Consider the following 19,624-nt stretch of genomic DNA (forward strand, 5'->3'; position numbering starts at 1 on the left):
ACAGAACGTTTTGATTGGCTGTGCTATAAACGGAAATAACCCCTGACATTACGGGAAGTTAAAGTGCGACACGTCTGCATCAGGGATTTGCCGTTGTGTATAATCACACCTGCTTGTGTATTTCGTCTAAATAATCAAGTTTAGGAACCATCAAATTTACAAACAGGTACAGTATATGTCGTGCAAACAGTTAACAGAAGTAAACTGCATTAATTGCTTAGACATGCTGAACGAAATCAAACGAATGGGCAGCATCCTTGTTTCTACTGCACCGGCATAAATGTAATGTAAGCAATAGTTTAGTACTAATTAAACGTGTATATAATAATTTTCAATGGACCGATTATAGTTCAGTTTTAAGCATGCAGAAAATAAAAGTAAACTTAAAATTGTTTAAGTTGTCGTCAATGTCATAGCCGACGTGTACTTGCCACGAGGATAAGAAAGTGTCCCAGACTATTTCAAAAGTTTCACATTCACCATTAAAAGGTGAATTTCATAAGATTATATTTGGTCTGTGTGCTGTTTTGTGATTCAACTAGTAGCCCCTGAACCAAGAATGAAATTAAGGGACATGCATGTTTTCTTTAAATGGAAAGTCAATATGGTAACCACTAAACAGAGTTCCCATTTTGAAGTGATATTTCAGGGTGGATCCTCTACTTGAAGTGAAACCTGCAGAGCTGGGTTATCATTCACCACATTGACACTATATGCCGTCCCAGGGTCTCACACCATGTAACTAAATCAAGGATGAGAGACAGTACTCTGTATTAGAACAAATCTTCATCAGGATAACATACTATTCTGTCTTAACAAGCTACTTGATTTCCACATGCATTGGATCTGTATATATGGTTTGTGCAAACAGCACTGTTAACTTTCTACAGAACACCAGACCTGTTGTCTTTACATTTGTATTAACAGCTCAGTGGGCACAGTTAAATAGAGTGTATTGTTTGGAGTACATTATTGTGATATCATTGGACAAGTGAACCACATGGCAAATGCCCATTGGATCAGAGCTTTTGACTCTAATATATATCTGAAATATAAAATAGTTGTGTTAAAACCAATTTCATTCAACATGATTGTTGTTGCAGTGGGTTTGGTGAGGTGAGGTGATGTTTCATCTCACACAAATGTGTGAAGCCCATTTCTGGTGTCCCCCGCAGTGATATTGCTGGATTATTGTTAAAAGTAGCGTAAAACCCAACTCACTCACTCATCTCTCACAAAAACAAAATAAGCAGACCATGTTGCCTTTTCCTTCACTTTCATTGACCATAAAATAATTAGGGATTCAGATTCAGGATTTTCTTTCAGTTCTCAGGTAATTACAAGTTACATTTGCCAAGCAAATTCTTTACTGAACCGACCCCGTGAAGATCCGGGGTAGAATAGGTCTTCAGCAACCCAGGCTTGCCACAAAAGGCGACTATGCTTGTCGTAAGAGGCGACTAACGGGATCGGGTGGTCTGGCTCGCTGACTTGGTTGACACATGTCATCGGTTCCCAATTGTGTAGATCGATGCTCATGCTGTTGATCACTAGATTGTCTGGTCCAGACTCGATTATTTACAGACCGCCGCCATATAGCTGGAATATTGCTGAGTGCGGCGTAAAACTAAACTCACTCACTCTCTCACTTTACTGAACCTTGGAAGTGTTAGTGTTGGTGTGTTTATTCCCGTACCAAACCATGCCAGTGAGTCCTGTTATCTAAGGCATCACAATTCACTGTCCAGAGTTTTGTCACTTGGGCACATGCAAACCTCTGATCGTTGCCCCAGTCATGTTTCCGCTTTTATCAGCACCCTTTGTGTGCTGGAGGGTTTCACAAAAGTGCTAAACCCCCTGTATCACTGAAGAATGAGGACACTTTTTATGGACATACAGTGTCACTTGCTTGACAACAACATGAGAATCTATTTCTCTATACAGAATAAAGAAGTTCTGTATCCATAAAAAATGTCCTCATTCTCATCTCAACTTCTACAATGCCGATCAAAGAAGCCCTGTTTCACTGCAAGCTGTGCACAATGATGTAACTTTAATATTGTTAAAAGGGGTGTTAAAACCAACTGACTCACACAAGTTGTTTCTCCCAATTAACTAAGTCAAAATGCTAAACTACATGAGCAAACAAAACATATCAACAGGGATAGGTAAATCCACTACTCCTAGTACTCTGCTAATATGATTACCAAATATCCAGAGATACTGGCATCAGTTCAAAATGAGCATCTGCATGATTGGCCAATGGTGTCAACCCCAGACAACAAATACAAAATAATAAATTGTTGAATTCTTCTGCAGGATGATTACTGACGTCCAGCTGGCCATCTTTGCCAATGCCCTAGGAGTGTCTCTGTTCCTCCTAGTGGTTCTGTATCACTATGTGTCGGTCAACAACACAAAGAAATCAGAGTAGTTAAAACATGAGGTAAGTTGGAAAAGGAGAAGAGGTGAGGTGAGGTGAAATTGGGTTTAACGTCGTGCTTGAGAATATTTCGCTCATATGATGACGTGCATGTGTGTGTATGTGCGGCTGCTTGTGCTAGCCCAGATTGAAGCTGTTTTTATAGTGCTAGCCCACTGAAATACCATGCTGCAGTGAAGCATGAATACCCCACTCAGACACATTATACTGACTCCGAGCCGACCAGTCCTTGTACCCATTAATGCCGAGGGCTAGGCAGGGACCAATAAGTACCATATTTTAACGTCTTTTGACATGACACAGCCCGGGGATCGAACCCGCGACCTTCCGCTCTCGAAAAGGAGAAGAGTCTTTCAGACAGTATTCAGTCGTACAATTATGGGGAAGCAGGATGTGCTAAGTGGTGAAATCCCCAACCCCAAACCAGCTGCGGTTTGTAATTAGCACACATTACTGATTATCTCTTTTAAAACAATGTTGATGAGTACAATGTGTGAATCCCATTGCTGGTGTTCCTAGTTGTGATATTGCAGGAATATTGTATAAATGCTGTGTAAAACCATACTCGATCACTAACAATGTTGATGTCTAAATCCAAATATACTACTAAAAATCAGTTAGTTATATGTCAGAGCAAGATTCATTGCAATATTAATATGAACCAATCAGGTAGTCCTTACTTGTTTTGAGTAGTACATTTAATTATCATTGTTGCTATGAATGTTTCCAGTCTAAGAATGTGTTTTATGACTTTTGGTGACATTTTTTTTCAGATCCTGAAATCAACACATCGGTTGTCAATCATGTCTCATCGGACATCATCCAGTCATTCCTGAATATGCAAACGAAATTGGATCTACAAGTTACGGATAGTATCAAGATGGAGGGCATACTCGCAACATCATTTCATTTGATGTCACACTTTGTTCGGACAGGATTTATTGTATATAATAATATGTAAATCTGTTTCTTTTGTGTGAAGATGTGTTAGTCTATTAAACCATCTTTGCCTTAGGATTGTGTTGTTTTTCTATGCAACAGTTAAAGAAGGATAAATGAACAGATAAATATGTGGTTGACGCAGGACTTGTCAGGATTGTGCTGAGCATTCATTTGGAATGCCTTGAAAAATAGCCTGATGTTACGTCAATGAACCACCTTACAGACCGTCGAAATATTGCTGGAATATTGCTGAGTGCAGCGTAAAACTAAACTCACCCACTCAATGAACCACCTATTAAGGTTTTATACTGTGAATGAGTGATGAGGTGGTAGTGATAGAAGATATTCTCAATATTTTTTATTTTCCTGACAATGTCAAAGGTTAACCTTGCAATTTACTACTAGAATAAACATGCCTCACAGTAAATTACCAACAACCATTTCGCTATTTATTTTGATGGTTAAAGACAGATTCATTTGATTAGCACATAAAATTTCAAATTTTACTTATTTTCCAAAAATCGCCAGCATATTGATGTCAGCATCAAATAATTGTACAACCCAAACCCTGCAACGCATGGGGACAGGGGAGTGGGGATGGGGTCATTTTCACTGCCTGTCTGAGAAGAAGGTGAAATATGAAATCTTGAATAAAACTTTTGCTCCACTTGTGGACTTCTTGCTATGGAAATGTAAGGCAATGTGGCCACACACCCCATTTGTGTAAAGGTTTGAACACTAGCCTTAAAGGAATTTTAAAATATTACCACTCACTTGACAACTAAAGGTTCTTGTACCATGGGTGTTCATCATTTGTGACATCATTTCCAAGAAGTGTTCACTTTGCCTCATCCTGTATTTTCACAGCTGTTCCTTCAAGTGCTGCCACTCATTCTCTAACACAGTAACTTCTATTGATATTTATTTTAGGATTGAGTGATGTTATAGAAAATATATATTGATTTCCACATAGACAAACTCTGTCTGGACCTCTAAATATGAATGCATGAAATATACATACTTTCTTCAAATAACTGGACATGCAACATCTGTTTTATTTGGGATTACACCAGTGTAGGAAAGATGTAGAAAATCTAGCCTGTCCACAGGACTGGCTGGTCAAATTTTTTTACCAGTCCTGCCAAAATCTAGCCTGTCCTCCAAATATAAATAAAACATAAAAATATTCAAAAAGGTTATTATCATTATATATATGTCATTGGTTTGCTAAAACTGACCTGACATGAGGACGGACTAGATTTATTTTTAACCCGTCCTCCACAAAATTCACCCGTCTCGGACGTTGGGACGGGCTATCTTTCCTACACTGATTACACCCCTTTTCCATAAAATGGTCTTCTCTGTAGTGAGGGTTCCGAATCATGGCTGGGACTCAATATTAAAAGTATTAGAATCTGTACTTTTAAGAGAAAGTGTCATCAAAATAAAATGTATAAGGGATCTAGAGTTCCATTTTGTGGAAACAGTGGGTGAGATCCATAACTGTGCTGGAGATTAGGTGCTTAACTCGGATTGAGATTTCAATTCACGGGTGGGACTCAACCATACGAAAGTACTAGAATTTGTAAGAATGTGTAATCCCTAATATAATGTTACATTTGACCACTTTCTAAATGGCATAGTGTATTCATAACTGGACATGCAGAACTATACTGAACAGCAAAAGAAACGCAAGTTTCGAAAAAATGAAATCTCATGAAGGTAAAGCGTTCATGTTTATGGAACGTTCATGGTAAAGTGACGTAATGATCCAAGATGAGATGATGTCATGCAATTTGACGTCGATACGAAACATTCCTGAAACAGACCAACAGTGCAGCAAAACCATAATTTTAGCATGTGCATCGATGGTTATGGATGAAAAGCATGCATTTCCCTCAGAGGTATCCTTTATAAAGGTTAGTGTCAAAAAACAGTTCAGTATTGACGCTAGGAGGTGTACTGGCCACACAAATGATGCCTAGACTAACGACTGAGCAGAGGGGAATGGCCATTGGAAAGATACACGGAGGTAGCACTGCAACCGCTGTAGCTAGACAATTGGGCTGTTATCTTACCACCATTACACGACTTGCTCAACGTCATCAGCAAAGCGGGTTGCTGCTGATCGTCCCCGTACCGGATGGCAACGAGTGACAACTCATGCACAAGATCGGTTCATCCGGGTCACTCATCTAAGGAACCGAACTCAAGCAGCAACAGTAACAGCAGCCATGTTGCACGGCCTTTGTGCAAGCTCAAGGTGGATATATGCGCTACTAAAGAGATTGTCACTTTTCGCGTTCGGGGTATCTCCATTTGACGGACTGTGATCAATTTGAACTTATTGCAATTCAATGTCAACAGCAACTTTTAGCTGTTACATTGACAGTGTTTTCTATAGAATAAATGATTAGACATAATTTGGGTTGTCTTCTATTCAAAAACTTGACAAAAAGCCAGACTTGCATTTCTTTTGCAGTTCAGTATATGATTTGATCTGCTCTAAGTGAACGTCTTTCTAATTTCCACATCTGTCAGTATCAACAAGAAACAAAGTTACAATGGGCATGTAATTTATTTACAAATATATCAGGAAATGTACAAGCACTTCATAGTATAGCACACTCCGTGACAGACTTGACACCTTCACAAGATCTATGGAACTGAGATATATGCACTCATTTCATATAATGTTCTACAATGCCAACACATTCACAGTGTCCGTCACAGTTTTGTCAAAGTTCTTTATCTTTGTAAATGTGAAGCCGTTTTAATGTTCACAAAATGAAACAGATTTCCCACAATTTCTGTCATGACAATATCCATGCACCAGCAAACAAGTTCAACTTCTTGGAACCTTCATCGTATATCCAGAGTTGATATCAGCATGAAGTCCATCAGTATGGCTAATGCTACTTTGCACAGAGCTCCTGATGTCTCTCAAGCGTTGTGGATTAAACTGAAGTGAAACTGACCATATCTGTATCCACTGATGGGTGAGAGCTCCAGTGCTCAATAAGTCAACAAGAAACCATACACACATTTGCTGACAGGAAATACCTGTACGGTTAGTTTGATATTCAGTGGTGAAAGACGATGCCTGTCGACATCTACCAGGAAAGAGCCCCTCGTTAAACACAACATCCCCTGTAATAGTGAGAGTGATTCTGAAGCTGACACAGTCTGTGGTTCCATGAAAGACGTACAGCTTAGGCTAGTGACACTCCGGCAGCCTGGAGGTACTGCTGAAGAAAGTTCTGGGCTTCAGGCTGGAGACCACTGCTGATCATGTTGGATATCTGTAACAGTGATAGGACATTGTGTGAGTGAGTGAGTATGGTTTTACACTGCTTTTAGCAATATTTCAGCAACATCATGATGGGTGACACCAGAAATGGGCTTCACAAATTGTAACCTTGTGGGGAATCGAACCCGAGTCTTCGGCATGACGAGAAAACGCTTTAACCTCTAGGCTACCACACTGCCTCGATAGGATATTGAAGATAGACAGGTTCATACAGGGAATGCTTACATTCAAGACATTTTTATTTGGGTACTTAGCCTAGCAAAATTGTTTTTAAATCCACCATTAGTCTTAAGGAAAGCAATTTGAAAATTACAAATGTTTCTAACAAGATCTGTTTTTACATCAATAATTAAAATAAATCAAGTCAGCCATGCATTTCAATACTTTTATGAATCTGTACAAGTTGAGGGCATTTTAAGATATTTTGATGATTTTCAAGGGCTATAAATTTTGGAACTGGAAGTAAAGCATTTCAAGAAGGGCTGAAGAGTTGAGGCCATTTCAAGGCTCTATGAACCTTGGTAACATCAGTATATCTAGACAGCTCAATTCCTCTGCCTGCCTGAAGAAGAAAGTTTGACACCCTTCCGTTTGGGACTCTTAAGACAGAAAGTCTAAAGCCTCCGAGTATGTCAATATGATGGTCATATGCACTTTTAGTTTCACTACATCATTTTGGGTTGAGAAGACATGACCACTGTAAGACAACCTTGAAACAGAGTCCAAAGAATACAGCTTCAATGACCTTTAACATTCTGAAAGGAAAAACACAAGTCATACTCTGTCTCATGTCACTATCTGGACTTCTGGTTTAGTCACCTACAAATAAAGCTTAAATAATACTTGATTACTTGACCCACATTAAATCTTTGCACAGTTAAGGTGGACAGAAACCTTTCTTATAGCTGTGACAGAGATGCCAACCTAATGAAGCTAATGAAAGAGGAGTCATGCCAGGCTGGAAGCCATCCCCGAGAACTGAAGGCTCCGCCATTTTGTTTCACTGACAATATGACATGCATTCACGTGACATGACACTTTGTGCAACTTAGTCGTCAATAACACATAATATACACAACCGAGACCCAATAGATCACACGGTAAGCTTTCGAATGCTTTTACCGGTGTTGACGCAAATAAATCACCGGTAACTTACGAAATCGTACAGCATAAACAAAATTTCAGATTTTGTTACTAAAAAGATCGGAACTTTAAAAAATTGGAGGGCAGATGTTGTAGTTGCAAATCGGAGTAACTCCGCCAATATCGGAATGGTTGGCATCTCTGCTGTGACCTAGTAACTCATGGTCTTTTGAAAAACAAAGGGTGGTGGTCAAATTGTGACAACAGCATATACAGGGGCATTTCTTTTTTTTACAAGGGGATGCCCCCTACTAGATTAGAAACGAAAAGAAAAATCAAACAAATACTGGTTAAGCAATCCTCTCTACACTATGTCTAATCAATGTATCAACCAACATACTTTATGATATTATTCAAGTGATGTGGATCATGCTTCCAGTCACAGGCCCACTTGTACAAAGCTATCTGTGTGCTGAAACTGAAGTCTATATTAGAGTATGGAGTTAGGATTGTCGTAGCACGAAGATCACATTGTGCAAGTGGGTCTTCTGTAGTGTACCTACCATGCCAGGGTTAGACGCACTGAGCTGCTGCAGGTGCTGAGCCAGGAACTTCTTGGGGTCGGGGATGCTGTCCCCCAAGGGGTCATGCTCCTTCTTACCGGCAAATGCCAGTTGGGAGTATGCTGTCTGATAACCTGCAACCACAAATCTTTATTTTGACCTGATGAAACATAAAAGCCCCAAGCCCAAATAAATCTGAAATAATATTAATTTCAATTTCCAATATTTCAATGGCACTTAACAAAAAATACAAATGGCCTAAATGAGCTTCCTCGAGATGAAAAATACAGAATGCCTAAATTGGTTTCTTTGGTTCTAAATGTATTTCACCATGTTTAATGACAATTAAGCTGAGAACATTAGAGGGCAAGGGGTCCAGGAGACCTTACCTGCAACATCCTCAATTTCAATGAAGTGTTCATCATCTGGGACTGAGTCATCTTCCGGCAACTCAAACAGACCAACCAGAGCTTGTAGCAACTTGGGCCTATAATATGAACAAAGTAAAATTAATACCCATACCTGTCTTGAACTTGGTGAGTTGGGTTTAATGCCACACTGAACACCTTTACAGTTATGACACAACGAGTTAGCTTTATGTGGGAGGAGTGAGTGAGTGATATGCCGCTTTTAGCAATATTCGAGCAATATCATGGCAGGGGACTCCAGATATGGGCTTCACACATTGTACCCATGTGGGTAATCGAACCTGGGTCTTCGGTGTGATGAGCGGACATTTTAACCATGAGGCTACTCCACCGTCCCCTATGTGGGAGGAATAACTGAAGTTGAGCATTTCAGGCAATACAGCAGCCTCATGCCAGGTTTTGATACCAATACATCTGCACAACACTAAATGCTGCAGTACTCACTAGTGGTGGTCCGATTAATTGAAATAATCGAAGATTGGTCGTAGTGACTAAACGACCAAGCAATCGATCATAATTTCTCATAATCGAACACGAACAATTCTGGAACACTTGCTTTCATTAACAATATTTTTCACATGGTTGGTTTTGTCTGTTACATTTCATAAGCACTGCAATCTCGTTTCAAGTCATGATTGAATTTACCTTAAAGATTCCAAGAAATTTATGTTCCCAACATACCAGTCATCCTTTAAAGATGTGAAATTTTGCCCCAAAACCCCTAAAAGAACTACGTTTTTTCCCTTATTTTTATGTGCATTAACAAATTTCATAAATGACGCTAACCAATTATTTTCGATGATTGATCGGTAGTAATGAAGCAATCATCAATTATGAGATCTGAACCAATTCCCAACACTAGTACTCACCATAACGGGAGGTACTCCCCTTGCAGCATGGATGGAACCTCACTCAGTATCTTGGTGACTCCCACGGCACAGATCCTCTTTTCTGTGTGCCCAGAGATCTTCTGGAGATCCTGAAGAAAGAGCTTCTCCAAAACCATTCCGAACATCCTTGAATAGAAAAGATGCTAAGTAAAGACAGAATACTGTTAGTCATTGCATGACCATAATCCATTTGTTCTCGGCTTTATTATATTCTACTGAACGTCATTTCTTGGTCACAGTAGAACAGTTTATTAATAACTAACATATATACCCGATCAAATGTTTAATCTTGTTAATTTGTGCAAATATCTTTGCTCTGGTGGGTAATTAAGGCTACTTATGAGACACTGAATTTCATGCTGCACAGGCGTGCTCTGAGCACATACAACATAATGGATGGCCACTTGCTAAGTCCAAATGTGGATAACAAACTACAACAACAAACTAAAATTAGTGGACCCTTTGAGTCCGTTATAACCATAGTTTTGCATGTTCGCTTCACAATGTCACTGAGGTCCAATGCATTAAACAAGTAAGAACAAGTGTTTGCCAATAACATGGCAATGTCCCCCGCTGCTAAAGAATGGAATATTCATAACATATTTACTACTTTTTATTTTTTTGCTCACATACAAGATGCCTGAAATCACTGGTGTCTGCATAATCACCCAATGTAGGCTGTTGACATAATTGAAGACATTGGGTGCAATGTTTGAGATATCGTGTTTACATAAGTTTGAAAAGTGGTCAAAGTGTCGTGGTGACCTTAATCCCCCAATGTAGGCTGTCACTAAATTTGAAGACATTTGATACAACAGTTCATGAGATATCGCGTTAACAAGAATCGGGGACGTACGTACGTACGGACGCCGCTGAATACATTGTGCCCCGTTCCGCATTGCAGCGGGGGGACAATAAAGTCATTTTTCCATGTCAAACCAGTTAGTGAATACAGGACTTCCTACTTACTTTGTCTGAATGCTGTCCACCATCTCGACTAATGACTGGGCAGAGAACTTGAAGGAGTAGAGGGAGAAGAACACAAGGAGACCTGCAACACAACACATCTGTGTCCACTACGTACAAATACAAACAAACAGACAGGACAGTGGAGGGAGAAGAACACGAGGAGACCTGGCTAGCTATTCTCGAAACGTTCGCAGCCCTACCAACTCCTTAAGCCAATTCTTAACACATTGGCTACGATAAAAGTTTAGAATTCTTAGGGCTACAAACATTTAGAGAATAAGGATTCTGCAACATAGCACCTCTGTGTCAGCTTCATACAAATACCAACAAGTGTTTGCCACCAATATGGCAATGCCCACACCGCTAAAGAAGAATGAAATATTTATAACATATTTACTAGTTTATACTTTTTGGTCACAAACAAGATGCCTGACATAACTGGTGTCTGCACAATCACCCAATGTAGGCTGTCAACATAACTGAAGACATTTGGTGCCATGTTTTATGAGACACCCCGTTTACATAAGCTTGAAAAGTGGTCAAAGTGTCGTGGCGACCTTGAACATACGGTCAAGGTCACCCAAATCACCTGGTGTCTGCGTAATCCCCCAATGTAGGCTGTCACCAAATTTGAACACATTGGGTACAACAGTTCATTAGATATCGCCTTAACAAGAATCGGGACGTACAGATGCTGCTGAATACATAGTCCCCCGTTCTGTGTTGCGTTCTGTGTTGCGGCGGGTGACAACAAAGGGACAGGACATCCCATTCATATTTCACATCAATACCACAGGAATGTCTTCATGATTGAGTACGGTTTCAAGACGCTTTTAGCAATATCATAGCAATATCACGGCGGGGAACACCAGAAATGGGCCTCACACATTATGCCCATGTTGGGAATGAACCCGGGTCTTTGGTATGATGAGCGAACACTACCCCACCACCCCATGTCTTCATGAATAAAAGCAACATTTGATACATTTCAAGAAGTTATGACTAACTATTGTCAGTACACTGAACTGATTTACCGTATATGACCGTCTATAAGCCGAATTTTGAGGACCATAAAAAGCAGTCTGTAGAAGGGGGTCGTCTTATCCATGGGGTCGTCTTATAGACAGTCATATACGGTATAAACACATGTGGCATTTCTTGTTTTTTTTGTGTAACCATGATTTCAGAAGTCCTCTCAGTTTATATCTGGTCTTACTTGAATGAGAGAAACATATGTAATATGTTAAGTCAGCTTTACTCAGTTCAAGCTTGTAGCAAAATCGAAGATTTGAGAACTGGTTCAAAATAATAGGCCTCCAATGCTACAAGTCATGAGGACTACAATCAGATTTTTAAGCCATGGTATAATTGAGTAGTCTTACACAAACATGGTTTTTAAGTTGGATAGGAAGAATATCAAAACTGATTCTTACTTTTGATATATTTGGTCGTCTTGGAGCTTGTGAGTCTCTGAAACAGCAGGATGAACACCTGCTTGATGTACTGATTCACCAGGTCCCTGGAACCAATGTAGTTGCTATTTTTAGACAAAGCTGTGCAAGAACTTATGGGGAAGATCTTCCATGATCTCGGATTTGGGGTGAACTTTAATGATGCATAGTATGACATAGACCTTCACTTGGATTACACTCCCTCATGAATCAAGAATGTCACAAGATCCAACTTCAATCCCAGCATACTTTAACATCTGATAAATATATGTGTAATGATATGGTGGGGTTGTAATATGACATGCATCCTGATAATATGGGTGGGATATAATTCATATCCTGATACAGCACTTATATGTTCTAAGTTAATGTTCTTTCCTTTTGCAGGTGCATCAAAACCCCCTAAAGCATAACCCTTTTTACACCCTATGTTTGGCCAATATGGCTAGTCAATGGGTTTTGAATGGAGGAATCAGCCCAGGTGATAAGAATATGGAGTTACTTCCCTTAGTGTGTTGTCGGCTCAGCAAGCATTCCCATGACAATGTCTTCCAACCAAGGTGAATATGTACAATTCGATGTTTGATATGGGATACAAACTGTCTCACAAAAACACAACTAAGTATTGTATATATAAAGATACACTACTGCTGTATCGTGACAACACTTTCGATGGCTGAATCACTTCACATTGCATGTTGTGTTGTGTCAAAATCATTGGGATGATTATGTCCTGATAAAAGTAAGTCACAGAATTCTCTGCTTTTTCTTTTTCAAAACAAATAAGAGAAACTGAAAATACACCCGTGAAGGTCTGGGTTAGAATACTGATGTTCAGTAACCCATGCTTGTCGTAAGAGGCGACTAACGGGATCGGGTGGTCAGGCTCGCTGACTTGGTTGACACACGTCATCGGTTCCCAATTGCGCAGATCGATACTCATGCTGTTGATCACTGGATTGTCAGGTCCAGACTCAATTATTTACAGACCGCCGCCATATAGCTGGAATAGTGTGGCGTAAAACTAAACTCACTCACTCACTCAACTGAAAATATCTGAGACCCAAATACTTACGATGGCATAAACTCTATGATTGCATTCACAAGGTAAAATCCTTGGTGGTCGTTTGTCTTGGATGCAATTAGTTTCTGGAATATACCTAAAAGACCGTTCTGGAAGAAAATAATGGACCTGGATGAGACATTGTTGGAAAATCGTGAATGATGTAGAATAGTAACCTCATCACATTTCATTCCAAATGTGAAAGAAAGTTCCATTTAGGTAAAAATGACAGGGATTTTCCATTAATTCAAGAATATAGCAACGAAGTCCACTTAAGCATGTTGGATAACCTAACACAACAGAAATTTACTGATATCAACATTTTTCAGTTTAATATAAAACATCACTGTATATGTTCCTTTAAAGGTAACTTGCAACTGATGACAGCAAAGTTACAGTTTAATGAATTACAAACTTTTTCTGATCATTTATTCATGATAATCCAAACCTTACCTCAACATTCTGGTCATGTAAGATGAGATCAATCAATCATGAACTAATTTTACATTAACAGACTCATCAGTTTAATGCAATCGATAAAGTTAGGAGATTGTCACATCATCATAAAACCAGATATTTGTTACACATTATCTGGGAAATCTATGCAGTATTTGCAAACCTAGAGAGAAAGTTGTCTAAGGCACAGCCTTATGCTGTTCAAAGCTGCGTAACTTGGGCATGCCAGAAACCAATAGTTATAGTTCAAATTTCAGTTTAATTTTCTTTGTCAGCACCATTACATACCCAAGCTCATGGGTTTCGTCAAACAGTAAGCTGATATCATTACTGTTGTTAAGAGTGAATGAGTGAGTGAGTTTGGTTTTACGCCGCTTTTAGCAATATTCCAGCAATATCACGGCGGGGGACATCAGAAATGAGCTTCACACATTGTACCCATGTGGGGAATTGAACCTGGGTCTTCGACGTGACGAGAGAACGCTTTAACCATGAGGCTACCCCACTGCCCCACTGTTGTTAACAGCAGTATCTGAACCAAGTGCCTCACTCTATCTTGCGATGAACAACAGATGACGGATCACATTCAAGATACTCAAAGTCTAGTAAGAACTACTAGAACCTTACAAAGGAACAGGCACATTACCGTGTGGCCCGCATGAAGACTTACGTCAACAAGATGGGCAGAACAATACCCAAATCTTATGACTACGCCGATATCACTCACCAATTATTCGTCAACTAAGACCAGCATTCAACATATTCAGAGTCTTGTAAGAACTACGTACCAGTTTTTCGGGTTCAATCTGTTTGGCTGCCTTCTCTATAAACACCTGGAGGAGACGGACAAGAGGAGGGATGTTCCCCGGACGTTCCCAAAGGACGGGGGTGAGGAGGAAGGGGAACAGCTGCATGTAAGTGTCGGGAACACCGTCATGATGTAGGTCAATCAACAGGGACAGGATTTGGAACACGTAAGGCATGAATTCTGAAATGAAAATGAAATATCCCTCAAGTCATCATTGAGAATGGCTTTGAATTTCCTGTAGCAATATTCTAAAAATAACACAAGTGACACCACATTTGGATCAACACTAATCCATCTCTTGTCACATACTGGAAAATATTTCATCTAGCTGGTTGCATAAATCTGTTTTACATTCACTTCAGGTTTGGTTGTGTAAGGTGTTTTCATTCTCATACACAATACATGTACTTCTTAATACATACAGATAGACATTAAATGTCATGAATCCCCAAAACGAAGCAGGCTTGAGACATTAACCACATTACATTCAGTGTCGATAGCAGCCTCAAAAATTCATCCTAATAAATGAGCCTAAGCCAACCAAGTTTTACTGAGGACAAGTAAAAATGTAATTTTCTGACTAAAATTCTGACTAAAATTGATATTTTATACTTTATACTAATTATGCTTGTCTCCTTCCTCTTGCAAATGATAGTGGAACACTTGAAATCCCTTGAAGTTCCCTTTAAAAAAGCGGACGTAAAATCACTCACCCAAGAGTAGCGTCCCTTTCCTCCCTTTGGTGCCCAAATGGTAGCATGATTGGCCATATTTGTCACTCTCTCCGTATTTGTAAGCCCGACACGCCGATTTACAGGGAAATCCAGAGTGCCATAAGAGGGGAGGTTGGGAGGGCTAACCTCATGAGTCAGGATAAGTATAAAATATCAATTTTAGTCAGAAAATTACATATTTTCCCTTATCCTGACTCATGCTAATTATGCTTGCAGAATCCGTCGGAAACGGTGGTGGGTCAAGCCACGTTCTGGATTCACTGGTTGTAGATTTACGTCCTGTATTATCACCCTTGGGAACTTATAACGGCACTGTTGAAGATTCTTTTAACTTCTCTCTGATGAGTCTGGGGGGACCACAATTTGTCAGATTTCTTCTAAAACTTCTCCTGACATTTTCGTGTGGATTTTAGATATACTAATATTCCATTAGTTATCTATTGCAACTCCATCTCTTGATGCGCGCATCAAGTGGAGATGCGACCCTTCTTCATGTATGAGTATGTCCTATACAAGTACAGGGTCTATCACTCATGCTAGTCTGTCCTAGACGTGTGCATGGACTTTAACCATTTGCTCTCCAGAGCGTTGGTTTTCACAAGTCACGTGATAAAAAGGGTGAGATTTTCTCAGCGCCTTTATGGAACCGTTAGTTGTTGTGCTACAACAAGTGGCCCAAACTGGTGAATGCCTGAGACGTCTTTGGTGGCAATGTCTCTGAGGTAGTGGTTGGCAAACACCGTGTTCGATCTCCAAAAGCAGCCCTCCATTATAGTTGTAATCGAGCAGTTTCCATGCAGAGCAAGTGTTGACGCCAGGGCTCTGACTTCATGTGGATTGGAGGCTCGTGGAGGCTCAAGTCCTGCTGCTTTATAGGCCCTTAGTATAACGGCTCTCATCCAGATCGATATCGTTGTCCGAGAGACTTCCGTGGGCATCTCAGTGGATAAGGGGATGAATAGGCGCTTGAATTTTCGTCTCCTTATTTTGTCCTTTGTAGGTAGACTTTTAGTGCTCTGACAGGGCATAAGGATAGATCCTGTGTATCCTGTGGCCCAAGGACTGTAGAGAGTGCTGGGATGTGGAACTGTCTGTCAGGCTGGCCGGGCAGTTGGTTCTTGGCAATGAAATCCCATCTCAGTCCTAGATGTACGATGTCACGATGTGATGATTCAAATCGTGTTCGTTCGAAGTCCAGAGCATGTATTTCTGACATCCGTGCTGCTGTTGCTAGGGCGATCAGAAACAGCGTTTTCTGAGTCAGTAGTTCAAAGGATGTCCGTTCTAGAGGCTCGTAGGCATCACTGGTGAGATGTTGTAGAACTATGTTGAGATCCCAGGCAGGAGCCTTGAATTTCTTTTGTTGGTCTTCCAACTTGAACGAGCATAGTAGTGCCAGTATCTCTGGTACTTTGGTCAGCTTGACACCCGTCTTCATGGTGATAACTGTGCTGAGAGCAGCCAAGTACGTTGAGAGTGTTGAACCTTTTAAGTGTCTCGTCTGTCGCAGATGACACAGGTATTCCGCCACTTGAGGATGGGTTGCTTTTACTGCTGTAAAGCCTTTCCTCGTTGCATATTGTTCAAATCTCTGCCACTTGTCTTTGTACAAGTTGCGAGTTGATCTGCGTAGAGCTAGTGTTACTGCTTTCGCTGCTCTGGCGGAGTACCCTCTAGTCTTCAGGCAAGCTTTGATATGCTCCACGTGTGTAGCTGGAACAATGCCGGATTCCCGTGAGCTTGCTTGGTGTGTGGATGGACGAGCAGGTTCGACCACTCTGGTAGTTTCAGGGTTGGACTTCCAAGTTCTTGTATGAGGACGGGAAACCATACCCTCGCTGGCCAATAGGGCGTGACCAAAATCAGTTGCAGCGTTGTTATCTGTTTGATTTTCTGTATTGCTTGTAGCAGTAGTGCTGGAGGTAGAAACGCATAAGCGTTTAGTCCTTCACATGAGATGCTTAAAGCGTCTGTTGCCCATGCCTGAGGATCTGGAATCGAAGAGACGAATGTTGGTAGTTGCTTGTTAAACTTGTTGCAAAAAGGTCTACCAGTGGAGATCCTATTGTCTGTATGACAAACTGGAACGCTTCTGGGTATAACATCCACTCTGTCGGTGATGGTTGTAGTGGACGAGATAGGGTGTCTGCTATGACATTCTTTGCTCCTGGAATGTGGCCTGCCTTCATGTAGATGTTCAGGTCGTCGACGATGCTGAACAGGAGAAAGCTGAGTTGTAGCAGACTTATTGATCTTGTTGATCCTTGTTGATGTAGAATGCCACTGTGGAGTTGTCCGTGTGGACCATGAGTCTTGTGTTCTTTAGTACGCTAGACCAGTGTTGTAAAGCGTTGATCACTGCTTTCATCTCCAACAAGTTGATGTGCAGACTCTGATCCTGACTCGACCACTTCCCTGCTGCCACTTTGTTGTCGAGGTGGGCACCCCATCCTTGTAGCGATGCATCTACGTAGAGATGAGTGTTGCAAACCGGCTCTGACAAAAAGGTTCCCCCGCAAACACTCGACTTCCGAGTCCACCATAGGAGGTATGGTTTCAGGCTGCCCGGTAGTATCAGCGGATCCAGACTGTCGAGATGGGCGTTCACAAATATTTGTAGTGGGCGCAGCTGTAGTCTCCCTCTGCGAGTCATGTCTTGAGCTGAGGTGCGTAGACCAAGCATGCTTTGCCAAGCACGTAGTGTCAATGGAGAGAGCATTGCTTGAGATATCATATGTTGTAAATTGACCCAACGATCCTCTGGGGCGACTGTGTGATTCTGTGGTGTGATGAGCAATATTCCCAGCAAATGAAGATCCTGTTTTGGTTCCAACTCCGATTAGGAGATTACTAGCCATCTACTGCAATCATGTCCTACGTTGTAGGTACGTGGATCTAGGTGTCCTTGCCATGTCCGACATGGAAGTGGAGAGATGATCGATTCTGGAATCATGGCTTGAAGCTTGTCTCATCAATCGTCCGGTAATATGTAATGAAGATGTTGTCACCAGAATCTGAACATTGTGCAGTGATGATGCATAATACGTCGTCTCTAGGTCAGCAAAAATCTATGATGTACTGGGACTGCCATCGATGTGAAGTCTATTTATAGCCGACCGGCTGCCGCGAGCAGAAACTGTCTCACGCTTGTCGCTGCAAGTCCCCAGACAACCAATATTAAATCTGCTGACAGGGGAAGTCTTCTATGACCCGTGAAGATAGTCGAACCACGCTGAACCCTGCTAACTGGGCTGTAAATGGAGCCCCTTCCCACGTTGAAAGAGTTGTTTACAACTGTAGACGACTTCCTGGCACGTTACTGTGACTGTGATGTCACCGGTGTTGCAGGAAAATGATCCTTGTAGAATCTTGTGCAGTCGTTGATTTCTTCGTCAACACTCGGCTTGTGCCGGAGTTACACGAGTGAACACGTGTCTTGATGGCTGAGTGGAAGCGCGCGAAAACTTCGCCGCGTAGTACCGATGTAAGCAGACTGTTCCCTGTCTGTTGTGACTGTATTCTTCAACTTTATAATCTTTACTGCAGTCGTCATCTTATACAGATGTTCTGTAAAGTTGACCGTAACCGATGTCTCGCTGAGGAACTGGGACAATGCTGTTAACTGTCCCTTTGATATCTTGTAAGCCCATGTGATGAAATTTCATCTTCAGTGTTTCATCGGATGTTATCTGACATCGTTACTTCAGGTGTGTGTCTCTTCCTTCAGCCACGCGTTGATCCAACATAGCCAACATCTAGTTGTAGTGTCCAGTTGTGTTATCTTCTTATCTTGAATATCTATTACAGGATTTACTGATGATCTTGTAATCTCAAACCCTGATGTTTATCAAGAAGGGCTCTGTATGATGAAGGGGAAATCTGCTATCGTTGAACGGCGGGACATGCTGACTCTGATTATAATCCTCCCTGTGAGTGCCTGCGCGCAGGTTGATGAAGGTCCAAGTTGGAAGATCCGTATCTGCGCACTCTGTAGAATCCTGGAGAACGACTGGATCTACTTCTGTGTTAGAATCCTTCCTGCTGAGACACTGAAAGCTGCGTGGAGGCTCCATCGTGTACTGCTAACGCTAAACTGGCGTTCGTTCGTTCTGCTGATACTTCTGATGGTAAAGATCTTCGCAAACGTAACCGTTCGTGCAGGCCTTCATCCGAGAGATCTTATAAAGCTAATATTCCTTCGCGCAGTTCGACTGTCATCGGAGGGGTCTGCTATGCTGAGCTGACGTTAGTAGAGTTCTCCAGACTTCTAACTTCAGACAGTGAAGTTAGACATTTCCCTATCTGAAGATCCATAATGACGTGAGTCTCTGTATGTAGAGCTGCGTGCAGGTAAACGGACCTGGTGTGACCATGTATTCCTCCTGGAGTCTTGAGATATCTTTCTAAGCCTTCACGAAGGCTGATTGACGTAATCTGCCCTCTCTCTATGGGATGATCTGTATGAAGAGCTTCGCGCAGGCGTG

At 41.2% G+C, this 19,624-nt stretch overlaps 1 protein-coding gene and 1 long non-coding RNA gene across 2 annotated transcripts in view; one reads left to right on the top strand and one right to left on the bottom strand.

The window, feature by feature from the left end:
* The first annotated feature begins 8 nt into the window (after nt 1-8).
* LOC124275441 lies at nt 9-2,435 on the top strand. Its single transcript, XR_006898290.1, has 2 exons — nt 9-166; nt 2,320-2,435. It is a non-coding gene; the product is annotated as an uncharacterized LOC124275441 (long non-coding RNA).
* A 3,509-nt stretch (nt 2,436-5,944) lies between these two features.
* Nucleotides 5,945-19,624, bottom strand: part of LOC124275443 (exportin-2-like) — a 41,715-nt gene continuing 28,035 nt past the window's right edge. The window contains 8 exon segments of the mRNA XM_046711008.1: nt 5,945-6,687; nt 8,342-8,475; nt 8,731-8,828; nt 9,639-9,785; nt 10,629-10,710; nt 12,062-12,147; nt 13,155-13,252; nt 14,387-14,586. Of these exon segments, the coding sequence (XP_046566964.1) occupies nt 6,598-6,687; nt 8,342-8,475; nt 8,731-8,828; nt 9,639-9,785; nt 10,629-10,710; nt 12,062-12,147; nt 13,155-13,252; nt 14,387-14,586 (935 nt within the window). The 3' untranslated portion in view covers nt 5,945-6,597.

The sequence above is a fragment of the Haliotis rubra genome, unplaced genomic scaffold (genome assembly GCF_003918875.1).
Source record: "Haliotis rubra isolate DU_JTF1 unplaced genomic scaffold, ASM391887v1 Scf2, whole genome shotgun sequence".
Classification (NCBI taxonomy): Eukaryota; Metazoa; Mollusca; class Gastropoda; order Lepetellida; family Haliotidae; genus Haliotis; species Haliotis rubra.